A 13,608-nucleotide genomic window follows, 5' to 3' on the forward strand; every position below is an offset into this window, starting at 1 on the left:
GACCTAGAAATCTTATTTGTAGTGATCTACAAATAAGATTTAAAAAATAAAATAAAATTAATTTATGAGCTACAGTACTTGTGCTTCTAAGCAGAGATCCCAAAAACTGTAATGAAGTGAGAATATTATGACTACAACATATTTTTGCTCAAGTAAAAGTAAAAAATAAAAGAGTGGAAATATAAAATAATATTCCTTGACTAAAAATGAAAAAAAAAAAAAAAAATATATATATATATATATATATATATATATATATATATATATATATATATATATATATATATATATATATATGTGTGTGTGTGTGTGTGTGTGTGTGTGTGTGTGTGTATGGTGCAGCAGAAACATTATTATTATTATTTTAAAGGTGTTTTAGGTTTATATTAGACTTTAAATTGCAAACCAGAGCAGAAAAAAGTAGATTAGAGTCACGAAATACGGAATGGCCCTTTATGATTCTAGGGCCCATTCGGAATCGGAACCTAAACACTGAGCCTCGTTCAGCCTTCTCTCTCTCAGGACGTCCCACTTTTACCTACCGCAGAACACCGGCTGCACTCTGCAACTAATTCACCAAATACGAGAACATTTAGAACGCAGAACAACCTGCGGGGTCCTGACCAGCCATATCTCAGACTTTATGACACAAAATAGTTAAAACGACATCAGACAAGAATGGAAGTGAAACTGGAATCGGACCTTTTCCATTTCCTTATTTTCAGGCATTACCGCTGCTCACTTCCAGTGTACATTCGTGGAGACGATGTGAGGAAGGAAACAGTCTGAAGTCACAAACCGAGACAAACACAACACGGTAAGGATCTGCAGGCAGCTATTGATGGAACATATGAATCGTTCTGACAATGTGAACAGTTAATGGTTTAAATTTGGTGAAGCCGCTTTTTCCACCACTTAGGTGGAGCCAGAACAATGACTCAAGCGGTGTTTTTAGTTTTGGTGAACAGGAAAGTTCAGCTTTAGACCTATGGGGTTCCATTTGTATCAAAAATAAGTAGAAGTCATATGTGTAGATGTGTCGTTGGTCTATGTTGCATGTAGATGATGCATATGTCTACGTTGCATATGCATTCGCTGCATATCTGTTTGCTGTATATGTAGATGTTGCATATGCGTTCGCTGCATATGTGGTTCATGTCGTTGGTCCTTGTCGTTGGTCCATGTCGTTGGTCCGTGTTGCTATTGCCTGTTCTCTTCGCCATTAAAAAGTCTTGAAGTAGGTGATGTATGATCAAATAGTTTATTAGATATTACAAAAATGTTGGTCTTTCAATATCAGTGGTTTCAATAAAATTGTTTTCAAAATGTTAAGATTTCTACCTCGTATTTTCTTTAGGCATTAGTCAGGGCAGCTAACGAGGTGGCGGGGTCCTGGACCACTGAAGGGGGCGCTATTTCCCATAGATCCGCGGGCTTCCGATTTTGATTTATTTATTTTTTAATCTGCTATATATCTTCATTTCATTTTAAGAATGATTTTCATCCTCAGTATGTTTTTGAACTTCTCTCTCTTATTTTCTTCAGCGCAGCTCACAGTTTTAAACAAATTCTGTAGTTTTCGGGGTACTTCTAAATCTGCTCCTTAGTCACATCTTTTTGGGCCTTTTACTGCCTCTAGTGGCGTGGAGTGGTAACACAACTAATATAATTACAAATGCCACTGTCTTTATGCTACTGACCCATGTAATCATGACAGGTTTTATTTTCCTGATGGCGATTAAAACCAGAAAATCCTTAACGTCTGCAGAACTTCTTCCACAATTAATTAAATAATTATCTGAGTTTGGAAGAGTTTCGTCTTTTTCTGGAGGAAATGTGTTATTTTTGTGCAGCATATATCTATGAACATGCATTGAAATGGCATTTATATAATGTTGCACCATAACTGTACTTTCATGTTCTCAATCACCTTCTGGTCCTTTCTCACATTGCACTCTGCCTTGTTCTGTCTTCCCAGAGTTTCTTTGAAATGCTGCATGCAGCTAGATCTTGCATCCCGACATGGGTCATCCTTGTTTGCACCGTCACTGTGAGTCCATATTATGGCGCTGTCTCCTTACAGAAGGCTACCTGCAGCGTGCAAGACGGCAGAGCAGACTGCAGCCACCTCAGCCTGAGCTCGGTCCCTCAGGATCTTCCCAGCGACATCACGGTCCTGGACATGTCTCACAACAGATTGACAGCGGCTCCCCCAGACTCATTCAAAAGATACACAGGACTTTTGCACCTCAACATCAGCTACAACAGCATCAAAACCCTGGATGAGGGCCTGTGCAGGAACCTCCCTCTGCTGCAGACCCTGAACTTGATGCATAATGAAGTGCATTTACTCCAACAGGAGAATTTCAAATACTGCAGCAAACTAACATGGCTGAATATGGCCAGCAACCGGTTAAAGCTGGAAGGAGAACCCTTCTCCTTGCTTCAGGTACATCAGATTTAGGTTGGAATATTAATAGTTGATGGTAAAAAATAAAATGGGAGGTTAATAGAACTTATGCAGTTAAATACAGATACCTGGAAATAACTCAAATTTACTTCGTCAGTTTATTTCAGTTGAAATAAAGAAAGTCATACACAGACTCATGACAAACAATTATACATTTATAGTGCTTTTTTCAGGTAATTTTGATCATAAAGGGTTAAAGCTGTTGAAAATCGAACCAGCTGAGCTAGAATCTAATCCTCTCTGTTCCACTGACCAAGTATTGAGTGCAGAAACTCTGCATAAATAGCCATACTGACCTGTAAACAGGCATTTCTGTTTAGAATCCCTTTTCATCAGTCGTATGTAATATTCAGATTTCAGAGAAAATTAAGCTTAATACATAACACTGGCAAACAGACAAAAAGTTGTCTGGAGTTTTTCAACTCTTTTAGGGTCATTTTGATGAGTTGAATCCAAAAATCACACTGGTTTTGCTCAATCATGTCAACTTTCTGAACTATGGAGCAACATCAGCATCAAAATGCAGGACTTGTTCTGACATCTGGATCAGTTTGCTGAGAATCTGATCAATGAGTGAAGAGCAGGAGGAGAGATTCCATCAGGACAGAAAAGAGATGGAGAATTTTACACAATGAAGATGAAATGTTCAGTTTACATGTACTTCCCCTTATTGGTGTTTATTATTCAGTGTACAGAAATCCAAGTTTGTGACATTTAATTGATACACTCTGCTAGAAAACTTTTTTTTCTCTCTTAAAACCCATTTTGGATGAGAAATATTAACATAAATGAACTGATAATGTCACAAAAAGGTCATCAATTCAGTCAGGAGATCAGATTTCTTTAAATCAAATTAAAATAAAAACCTGACCTGATTGAGAAAATGGATATCATTTTCTGATTCAGGAGTGGAAATTAATCTTAATTCAGTCTTAGATTTTCTTAAATTCAGGCTAAAATAACCGACATTATAAAAAAACATCAGTTTTTTTTTTTAAGTTTTCATGCTCTATCGTTTCCCTTCTCCTTTGCTGACAAACAGAACCTGAAATATCTTGACGTCTCCATGAACAACCTGAAGTCAGCCAGGCTCGGCTCACAGCCTCAGCTGCCCAGCTTGGAAACCTTGGAACTCAAACACAATAACTTCAACACTCTGAAAAGTGATGATTTTGCCTTCCTGAAGGATTCACCCCTCCATGTCATCAGCCTGATGTTTTCTGTGTCCCTAGAAAAAGTAAGTTGTTTACCCAGAAATGGGAACTGAAATACTGTTGTCAAATTTGGAACTGGTAGTTGTAGTAGCACCTAAATTTCAGTTATCTCTTTTGTTTCCCCATTTCTGTCTCATCATAAATGGTGTGTGTTTTTGTTTGTTTGTTTCTTGCAGTTGGAGCCTGGTTGCTTTAAGCCTGTTCCAGGCCTGCGTATGTTATTCCTCGATGGTAGCAGTAAGGGCTTCATGTTCATATCTGACCTCTGTTCAGAGCTGTCTGAAACGGCAATCAGTGCCATGTTTCTGAGGGACATCGGGCTGAAGAATCTGACAAACAAAACCTTCTCAGGTTTGAAGAAAACAAACCTAAACCTTCTGGATCTGTCTGGCAATAGGATTGGCATAATTGAAGATGGCTCCTTTCAGTGGCTGTCTGAACTTCAGACTCTTAACTTGACTGGCAACAGCATTCAGCACCTGACACAAAAAACTTTTCAAGGCTTAAAAATGTTGAAAAACCTACAGCTGACTAAAGCGCTGGTGAAAAGTCAGAAACCCTCAACCCCTGTTATTGAGGATTTCACGTTTCGACCACTAAGCAACCTTGAGACCCTGGTGTTAAAAAACACCCCATTTGTCAACATCACAGAGAATACCTTCAAAGGTCTGATGAGTCTGAAAGATCTTGACTTGAGCTGGAGCAATTCTATATTCACAAGCAAAAAACTCTCCAGTAAATTCTTCGACTCTCTTGCCGATTCACCCCTCAAGAAGTTGAACCTAGAAGGAAATGCTTTGGTGGGAATTGAACCTGGGACCTTCTCCTGTTTGAAAAGTCTCTCCATTCTTCTTCTTGATCGTAATTATATTCGTCAAACATTCAGCGGCAAAGAATTGGAAGGTCTCGCTCAGTTACAAGAGCTCCGCATAAGCAATAACGTCCAGCAAATTAATCTGACCGCGGAGACATTTGCCAGTGTGACTGATCTTAGAGTGCTGATGCTGGGAAAGAGTCTGCAAGCTGAAACCTTGAACCAGGATTCCTCTCCGTTTCGGCCTTTGTCCAACCTCACTGTATTGGATCTCAGCAACAACAACATTGCGAACATCAGAGAGAATTTGTTAGAGGGGCTTGAGAACCTCCGGGTCCTGAAGCTCCAACATAACAACTTAGTCAGGTTGTGGAAGATGGCAAACCCTGGTGGGCCTGTCCTGTTTCTCAAATACACACTGAGGCTGGTAAGCTTTGAGATGGATTTCAATGGAATGGACGAGATTCCAAGAGAAGCTTTCAGGAATTTGAATCAACTCAGGTACCTTAGCTTTAGCAACAATCTTTTGAACAATTTACGGGACTCGGTGTTAGACGACCTTACGTCCCTTAAGGTTTTACATCTGGAGAAGAATTTTATCACTTCTGTCAGGCCAGAGGTGTTCAGAGCTCCCATGAGCAACCTCAGTGTCCTTGTCATGGGAAAAAACCCGTTCGACTGTACCTGCGAGAGCATCCTTTGGTTTGTCACGTGGTTGAACAAAACTAACGCTAGCGTGCCAGGTCTCAGAGACCAGTACATGTGCAACACCCCGATACTTTACTTCAATCATTCCATCATGGACTTTGACCAACTTTCTTGCAAAGACATGACCCCATTCCAGGCCTTTTATGTGCTAAACAGCACAGCTGTTTTAATGCTGATTCTCACTGCCCTTATTTATCGATTCCACGGCTGGAGGATCCTGTTCTACTGGAACATATTGATCAATCGCACATTAGGATTTAGTGACGCCAAAGTGGAGGAGGGCAGAGAGTTTGAGTATGACGCTTATGTCATACACGCTGATGAAGACACACGCTGGGTGGAGAGACGACTGGTTCCTTTGGAGAATGAAACCTGCAGGTTTTGCTTGGAGGGTCGAGATTCTGTCATCGGCATGTTCCAGGCTGACTCCATCGTGAATAATATGAGAAAATCTAGAAAAATCTTGTTTGTGGTGACCGATCGTCTTCTCAATGATCCCTGGTGTAGACGGTAAGTCAAACACACAACGCTCACTTTTATTTATGTGGCTTTGGAACAACTTCAAATGTTGTTAACTGGCTGCAGATTATAAAGCGTTGCTATTTAAAGTAACTTCATCTTCTAAATTTGAGGTGAAGAAGAATTTAAAGGGACAGTATTATGTAAAATCAACTTTCTGTGCTTTACATCATGTTATAATGTTATTCATAGAGTCTTGCTATGATCTTTTCATGCCTGTTTAAGAAATCTTTTAATCTCTCATGGCAACCAGTCAGCTGTGCAAAATGCCCAGGTTGGACTCTTCATTGGAGCTGCAGTCTCCCAGCTTCTGCCTCACAATGCAGGCCTCCCTAGTTACCCTCACAATCTTCTCCTTCAGACTAGCCAGCAGCAATTAGCAAACACTCAGTGGAACTGCACATCTGCTGAGCTCATTATAGGAGCTGCTTCTCAGTGCAACACTGGTAAAAGTTTGTTAAAGGGTGAATAGAGCCATGTTTTGATGACCTGAAGCAGAGTTTGAGAAAGAGAGAGTTTTTAAAGAGATAAATGTGTTACATATCAAAGTCAAATTTATTTTAAGTCATATTTGATATATACAGTATTTCTAGAACAATTAAAGTTAACATAATTACTTGATTGTGCTATAAAATGGCACTATGTGCCTGCAAAACCCACAATACTGCCCCTTTAAAAAATGTAGTGTAGGGAAGTCATACATGCCAAATGTTTTCTGTAGCAACATTTGATACTGTTGTCTATGTACTTTTTTATTCACCTCATGTAAGCTGACTCCACTATGTTCAGACCAACACTGTGTTGGCTTAATGCCAAATCCTGCAGGACTTCTCTAACGCTCATTAAAACTGGGTTTTTGTCATTGATGTGTGTTTAAGCACAGACTAATTTTAGAAGAACTTTGACACCTACCTCATAGTACTGTTAGAAGAAAATATGTTTGAACCGCTTTCTTGATTTCGTAATGTATCTTTTAAAACACGTCCACTTTCGTGAAAATAATCATTGCACTCTCACCACTTGATTTGTTTTTTCTTGTCCTTATTCAGATTTAAAGCCCACCATGCACTTCAGCAGGTCATCGAAGCCAGCAGAGACTCGGTTGTCCTGATTTTTCTGCAGGATGTGCACGACCACAAGTTGTCTCGCTCACTTTTCCTCCGCAGAGGCATGCTGCGTCAAAGCTGCGTCCTGAACTGGCCTCCGCAGAAGGAGAGGATCCCAGCCTTCAACCAGAAACTTCTCATTGCTCTGGGAATGACTAATCGACTGCAGGAGTGACTGTTTCCTAGGTGTTGACAGGTTTAGATGCGATTATGGTTACGTTTATGCACTATTTTTTTTTTGCTTTTTGCCTAAATATTTGCTTGCACAAGAGCTGTTCAACCAAAGAGTAGAATTTGAGTTGTACTTGAACAGTGAGGTAGAAGTTGACCACATAACAGAATGATGTCACAGAATGTGACATCATTCAAGCGAGGAGCATAATTATGGCAATGCATGGGGGAATGTTAAATGTATCAATATTTACAACTACATTCTTTAAGAGCCACATTAATCCAAATTATGTTTGATTATGTTATCTAAAAATTTTATACATACATAGTGAACTACTGGCAGTTGTTAGCAGCTTTTCCCACATCATTCAGTTTATAACTTTTTGGAGAGAAATTACAGTGGCAGAGAAGTTACTTTTATTATCGACAGGGCAAGAACATTTTGGGATTTTATTTAAGTATTTGGGATCAGTATTGGATAAATGCTTTTAACAAATTGTCTGGATTCTAGCCCACTTGCTCTAGGCCAAGTGCTTGTCTGGTTATGTAAAAGAAAAAGCAATACTTCACTAATCCTATAGGAGAAAATTAGAGCCAGACCTGATAGTAAACAATCAGACTGGATGAAACCTTAGAGTTATGTTAAAGCAAGTAAATCAATCCCATTTTATCCTGGACTACTGAAATCATTGTCTGTTTTTAAATCCCACATTGCAATAATATGTAAAGTTTACTTTATTTCTCTTTCTCTTTGCTTTTCTCAGCTTGCAACCACACAAATGCAGAACTTTGCAATAAAAACAAAATACACACATTGGTAGCTCATCTTCAAAAGAATTTTCTGGTTATTGTTCTGTAACTCCTCCTGACTGGTGGAGTTAGCTGATGCACTTCTGGACCAACCATTTGATGTGTTGAACCAGGGACACATGTAGACGCCGGCCCTCCAGGCCTGGAGTTGTAGACCTCTGGTATAGATAGTAATATTATTTTTTTTATCCATTTATTCATTGTTTTATAATCAAATTTTCTCAGAAACAACATTTTGGGCTATCAAGCCAAAATCATCAAAATGAACTGAAATAAATACTTATAACACTGTGTGTAATAAAGAATTTATTTATTGATTTATTTTTTTTAGTAAGACAATGTAATGTATTGAAATGCACTATACAGCCCAGCATCAGCAGTGTGGTCCTGACATCTTGTGGTTACTGGACATTATTGCAGCATTTACTGGTTTTATAACACAAAGCAGCTGTTATCAACATGACTGATGCCTTATAAGCATGTTTGATTATAAAATATTAGCTTTACCAAGTATCATATATAGGGACATTTTTGGTTAAAAAAGAATATAATTTCTCTGGATAACTTGTTCAACAACATAGCATATCAACAACATATATCCATTATAAGATAATCACTGCTCGCAGTGATATATCACTGAGAAGAGCTTCGGTTCTTTTCGCTGAGACCAAACATGAGATCGATGGGGAGCCGGGGCTGACGACCACATAAGAGGAAGTAGGGAGCATAGTTAGTAGCTTCACTGCGTGTGCATTTGTATGCATGAACCACTTTTGGTAGAGAAGATTTCCAATCTTTTTTCTCGATTTCTGGCAGACTCCTCAGCATAGCAAGCAGTGTCCTGTTGAACCTTTCAACCTGACCGTTACCCTGCGGATGGTATGGCGTTGTTCTTGACCCCTTGTCCCCACTGTACTTCTCTAGTGATGCGAATAATTTGTCTTCAAACTCTTTTCCCTGGTCATGATACAGCTTTGTGGGAAAACCAAACTTCAAAACAAAATCCCCAAATATTTTCTCTGCAGCCGTTTTGGCCATTTTGTTTTTGCAGGGATAAGCCTGGACAAACCGTGTGAAATGGTCCATCACTACAAGGATGTACTCATACCCACCACTGCATTTCTCCAGATGTAAGGAATCAATGGAGACCAACTCAAATGGGTATGCAGTGATGATGTTTGTAAGAGAGGCTCGATCTGATTTATTTGGCCACTTTCGTTTCAAAACGTTTCGTTTTGGCCACTGCATGCACAAGTGACATAGTGCTCGACATCACCTTGCATGTGATGCAAGGTGATCACATGCATCTTGCATGTGATCACCTTGCTAGGCCAATAGAAGCCAATAGGCCAATAGAAGCCAATAGGCCAATAGAAGCGATCTCTGATGAGATGCAACACCCTCTCAACTCCAAGATGACCCATCTCCTCATGAAGCTCCTTAAAAACAAGTGCATGATATTTCTGTGGTAGAAGGAGTTGTGAGCGACTCGCTGTTTTGCGGTGGAGTAATTATCTTCATCCATATATAATCTGTGTTTTTGTCTCATTAGAGCAGCAGCCCTCCTGTTGCCCTTGTGCCAGCCACGTTTTGGCTTTTCCTGTGCACTAACACATCTCAATACTTTGCTAATTACTGAATCATCTTGTTGAGCTTGTCTAAGAGCTGCTCTACTGATGTCCTTTACTGATGTGTTCGCTGCATCACATTCTTCTGTGACCAGACTGTTGACGGTTGCTGGGCATAGCCATGGCTCAGACTCCTGAAACTCTGGGTGTACTATCCGTGTGCAAGTTTGCATGTACTCCTCCATGCTGAGTGACATTCGGGAGAGGCCATCTGCATCTCCATTTACTTTGCCTGGGCGATACTTTATTGAAAACTGGAAATCAGCCAGTTCAGCAACCTAAACTGGTTGCATTCAGTTTAGCTGTGGAGAGCACATATGTAAGAGGGTTATTGTCAGTGTAAACTGTAAATGGTGGTGCATAATAGAGATAATCTCTAAACCTCTCACATATGGTCCACTTCAGACCCAGGAACTTCAGCTTCCCTGAATGAAGGTGATAGTTTTTTTTTTTTTTTCTGGGGGTGTTAGAGTTCTGGATCCATATGCTATGACTGCTAGAATTCCTTGCTGTCTCTGGTAAAGTACAGCACCAAGCCCTTCTTGTGAAGCATCACAATGTAGAATGAACGGCTGTTCAAAGTCTGGATAACTCAATACTGGTGGTTTCACTAGAAAATCTAATAACTGGCAAAGCACTTCTTGATGTTTTGTGGACCATATAATTGGCTGTGATGATGGTAACTGTCCACTGTTCTGATTTTGTTTCCCTACACCTCGCTTTTTGTGTTTTCCTTATCCCTTTTTCTCAGGGCTCGAGGAGAGAAGATCATAAAAAGGCTTAGCTATGCAGGAGACGTTTGCGATGTAACTGCGATAGTAGGAGACAAATCCCAATAATTTCCTCAGTTCTCCCACTGTGGAGGGTTTTCTTTCTCTCAAAGCCTGCACAGGAGCAATATCTGCAGGATCCATTGTGTATCCATTTTTTGTGACCAGCTTTCCAAGAAATCTCACTTGGTTCTTAAAGATGTCACATTTCCTCGGTGTCAGCTTGACTCATGTTCCTGATAACGCTGCAATACACTTTTAAGATGACTCAAGTGGTCTTCAAATGTTTTAGAGTGCACCAAATTATCATCCAGGTAAGGCAAACACACCTCATCACGTAGCCCAGCCAGGTACTCTTCCATGGACTTCTGAAACTCTGCTGGTACTGATGATAATCCAAATGGTATTCTCACCCATTCATACAGACTCCATGGCATGATAAATGCAGTGTGCGGCTGACTTGATTCTTCCAGGAAGCCCTGGTGACAGGCTTTTCCCTGGTCAAGGACAGAAAACCAAGAACTTCCAATCAGGCTGTTGAGCATGTCCTGTATGCGGGGAATGGGATGACGGTCTGGTAGAGACTTCTTATTCAACTCTGTAATCACAGCACAGTCTGAGACTACCATCCCTTTTATGCACACAGACTGTCAGGCTAGAGTAGTTTGACTTAGACTTTGCTATCCAGCCCCTATTTAACAAATCTTCATGATATTCTTTCTCCTCATGCAGTGGTTTTGGAACAGATATATATGTTCTGGTCACTGGTGTGGGATCTTGTAATCGGATTTTGAGCTGCAGTGAGAGGATGGTTCCAACATCATAATCGTCACGAAAGAAGGCTGCACACTCCTCTCGAAGTAGTTGTTTCACCAACTGCTGTTGTGCTGGGGAAAGGTGGCTGATGGGAACTGGTGGATCCCAACAATCTTCACTTTCAGCCCTGCTTAGGTTCTCCTTTTCTCCCCCTTTGCTCTCTGATCCCATTGGAGTTCCCTTTTCACAATTGAAATTTGATGTCTCTATTTCATTTACTTCTGTTGATTCCGTTGGTGCCACATACATTGCTTTTACTGCTTGGACTTGACCTACTTTACTTTTGGAGGGTAAAACAATGTCATGAGCAGTATCAATGTTCACTGGGATTCTGAAGCAGGACCAGGAACTCTGCTGTAGGCAGACTATCCCTTCTTTAACCCTTAATCCTTCTAGTAGCTGTGACTGTGACAGGGGTTCAAACAGGACTCCTTCATGACCTGCGAGTGGACCAACTTGTGTACTGCACTTCACCATCTTCATCTGGCCAGCTGGGATGATGAAGTTTTCTCTTGATGCTTTAACAGTACTTGTGCCCTGTTCCCCATTCATATTTCTCATGACTTTTACAAATGCCTCTGCCTTTTTACTTTCAATAGAAAATGCTGTACTAACAGCTTCTGTAATGATGGGGGGAGGATCTACACCCATTTTTAGTAAGTATTCAATCACATTGTAACCAATCATTGGTTCTTCTCCCACCGCATCCTCTTCAGCAACTAGAACTGGCACCCAGAGCTCTAGCTGTGTTTGACTCACTGATGGTAATTTAAATTTGACCTCAACCCAGCCAATAAAAGGGATTGGTGTCTTGTTTACTGCTCTTCCATCCAATATTCCAGGTCCAATAATTTCAGTGAGACTTCTGATAGTAACATGGGGGAGATTCTGCTTTCTCCACTTTTCTCTCATGAGGCAGACCTGTGATCCAGTATCCTATAGAGCTCTGGTTTCCACTCCATCCAGTGGGCAGATGATGGTACACTTCTTTCCAATCAAGTTGAGCAGTTTGTTTCTTTGTGATGGAGAGAGGAGGTTGATACTAACACTCTCATTCCACTCAAGTGCTGCGTGTCTCATTCCTTCCATATACTTAGGTTCTGAATGGTGTGTGATGTCCATTTTCTGCTTGGTCACTTTCCTTTTTGTCATCTCCTTTTGCTGGTACAGATGTCACACTGCTCACAGACATATCTGCTTCTCCGGGCCTATCTGATGTGTTTTTAACAAATCTACCCGTTTTATTCTTAATCCCGGTGGAAGATGGCTGTTCTTGCTCCAAAATTGCTCCAACTGTTATTTTGAGATCTGACTGTGCTTCTGCTCTAACCTATCTCACTTTCAGATCTTTATTGTTCCTTCTGAACTTCTGTTGCCTTTCACATTCAATGCTGGCTGCTTCGTTAGTCTTAGCTATCACTACATCATCTGTAACTGTCAGATCATCCAGGAAGTTCTTGAGCTGGTATTTAACATTATCATTAATAAGTCCTGTTCCTACTGCTCTCAGAAACTTCTTTTGAATCAGTTTTGGGCCATTATCCCCTTCTGAACCAGGTTCTCTGAATGCAGCGAGCAATCTTTCTTTTAACTCTATTGCTCTAAACAAGAAATTTTGTGGAGACTCATTACTATCCTGTGTAATGTTAATTAGACGACGGTACAGGTCAGTGGAGCTGTCTTCCTTGTAGTGTCCCTTCAGTATTGTACGCAGCTGTGCAATAGTAAGGTCTGTTTTGATCTCTAGCATATAACGGAGGGGTAAACTTTTAATTTTTCCAACTATTAATTGTAATTGTGCAGCATGACTAGATGAACGCACAATTGAACATAAAAGATTTGACGGATTACTAATAATTTCCTCCTCTTACACTGTGTGTCGAACTCAGACACTGTCTTCCACAAACTGTGCGCCTGGTCGGCTCCCGTATGACGTCATAAAGCCGCGACCCCCGCTCCGCCATGATGGGAACACCGTTGTATAAACAGGGCCTTTCTGCTTCCCGTGGTTCAAGAAGTTGGAACACTCCCCCAACTCTTTTCGACTCATCTGCGACAGGAAATCCTGTGTAATAACTCACTTCCACACAGCATGAAGCAGGGCGTTATCACCCTCATACCCAAACCAGGAAGAGACAGCAAGGTTCTAGACAACTACCGTCCAATCACTCTTCTAAACTGTGATTATAAGCTATTGACGTATATCTACACAAACAGACTAAAGTCTGGGATTAAGGGTGTTATTTCTGAAACACAGACAGGTTTTATGTCCAAAAGGTCTATACACAATAACATCAGACTGGTGCAGGATTTACTGGAGTACAGTGACCTGATTGAGGACAAAGGCTTCATCCTTTTCCTAGACTTCTACAAAGCCTTTGACATGTTGGAGCATCAGTTTCTTTTCAAGGTTTTACAAAGGTTTGGATTTGGGTCAAACTTCTGTAGAATAATTGAAAGCTTTTATAACAGTACCTCAAGTTCAGTGGCGCTTCCACACGGTACGTCTCCTCGTTTCACCATTAATAGGGGAGTAAACAGGGATGTAATATTTCCCCCTTCCTCTTCATCTTGGCCGTTGA

At 40.5% G+C, this 13,608-nt stretch overlaps 1 protein-coding gene across 1 annotated transcript; it reads left to right on the forward strand.

Annotated features, from left to right (window-relative positions):
* The first annotated feature begins 388 nt into the window (after positions 1-388).
* Positions 389-7,560, forward strand: tlr3 (toll-like receptor 3). Its single transcript, XM_008404081.3, has 5 exons — positions 389-817; positions 1,979-2,449; positions 3,513-3,707; positions 3,861-5,716; positions 6,775-7,560. Exons 2-5 carry the CDS (start codon positions 1,991-1,993, stop codon positions 7,004-7,006), a joined length of 2,742 nt encoding a protein of 913 aa, XP_008402303.2. The 5' UTR covers positions 389-817; positions 1,979-1,990; the 3' UTR covers positions 7,007-7,560.
* The last annotated feature ends 6,048 nt before the right edge of the window (positions 7,561-13,608 follow it).

Source organism: Poecilia reticulata, chromosome 1 (assembly GCF_904066995.2).
Source record: "Poecilia reticulata chromosome 1, P_reticulata-male-v2, whole genome shotgun sequence".
Classification (NCBI taxonomy): domain Eukaryota; kingdom Metazoa; phylum Chordata; class Actinopteri; order Cyprinodontiformes; family Poeciliidae; genus Poecilia; species Poecilia reticulata.

Excerpts from the sequence above, each read along its gene's own strand:
- tlr3 (XM_008404081.3), top strand. The coding sequence starts at position 1,991 with ATGCTGCATGCAGCTAGATCTTGCATCCCGACATGGGTCATCCTTGTT. Across the intron at positions 2,450-3,512 it reads AACCCTTCTCCTTGCTTCAG|AACCTGAAATATCTTGACGT; the intron begins GTACATCAGATT and ends GCTGACAAACAG. Across the intron at positions 3,708-3,860 it reads TTTCTGTGTCCCTAGAAAAA|TTGGAGCCTGGTTGCTTTAA; the intron begins GTAAGTTGTTTA and ends TGTTTCTTGCAG.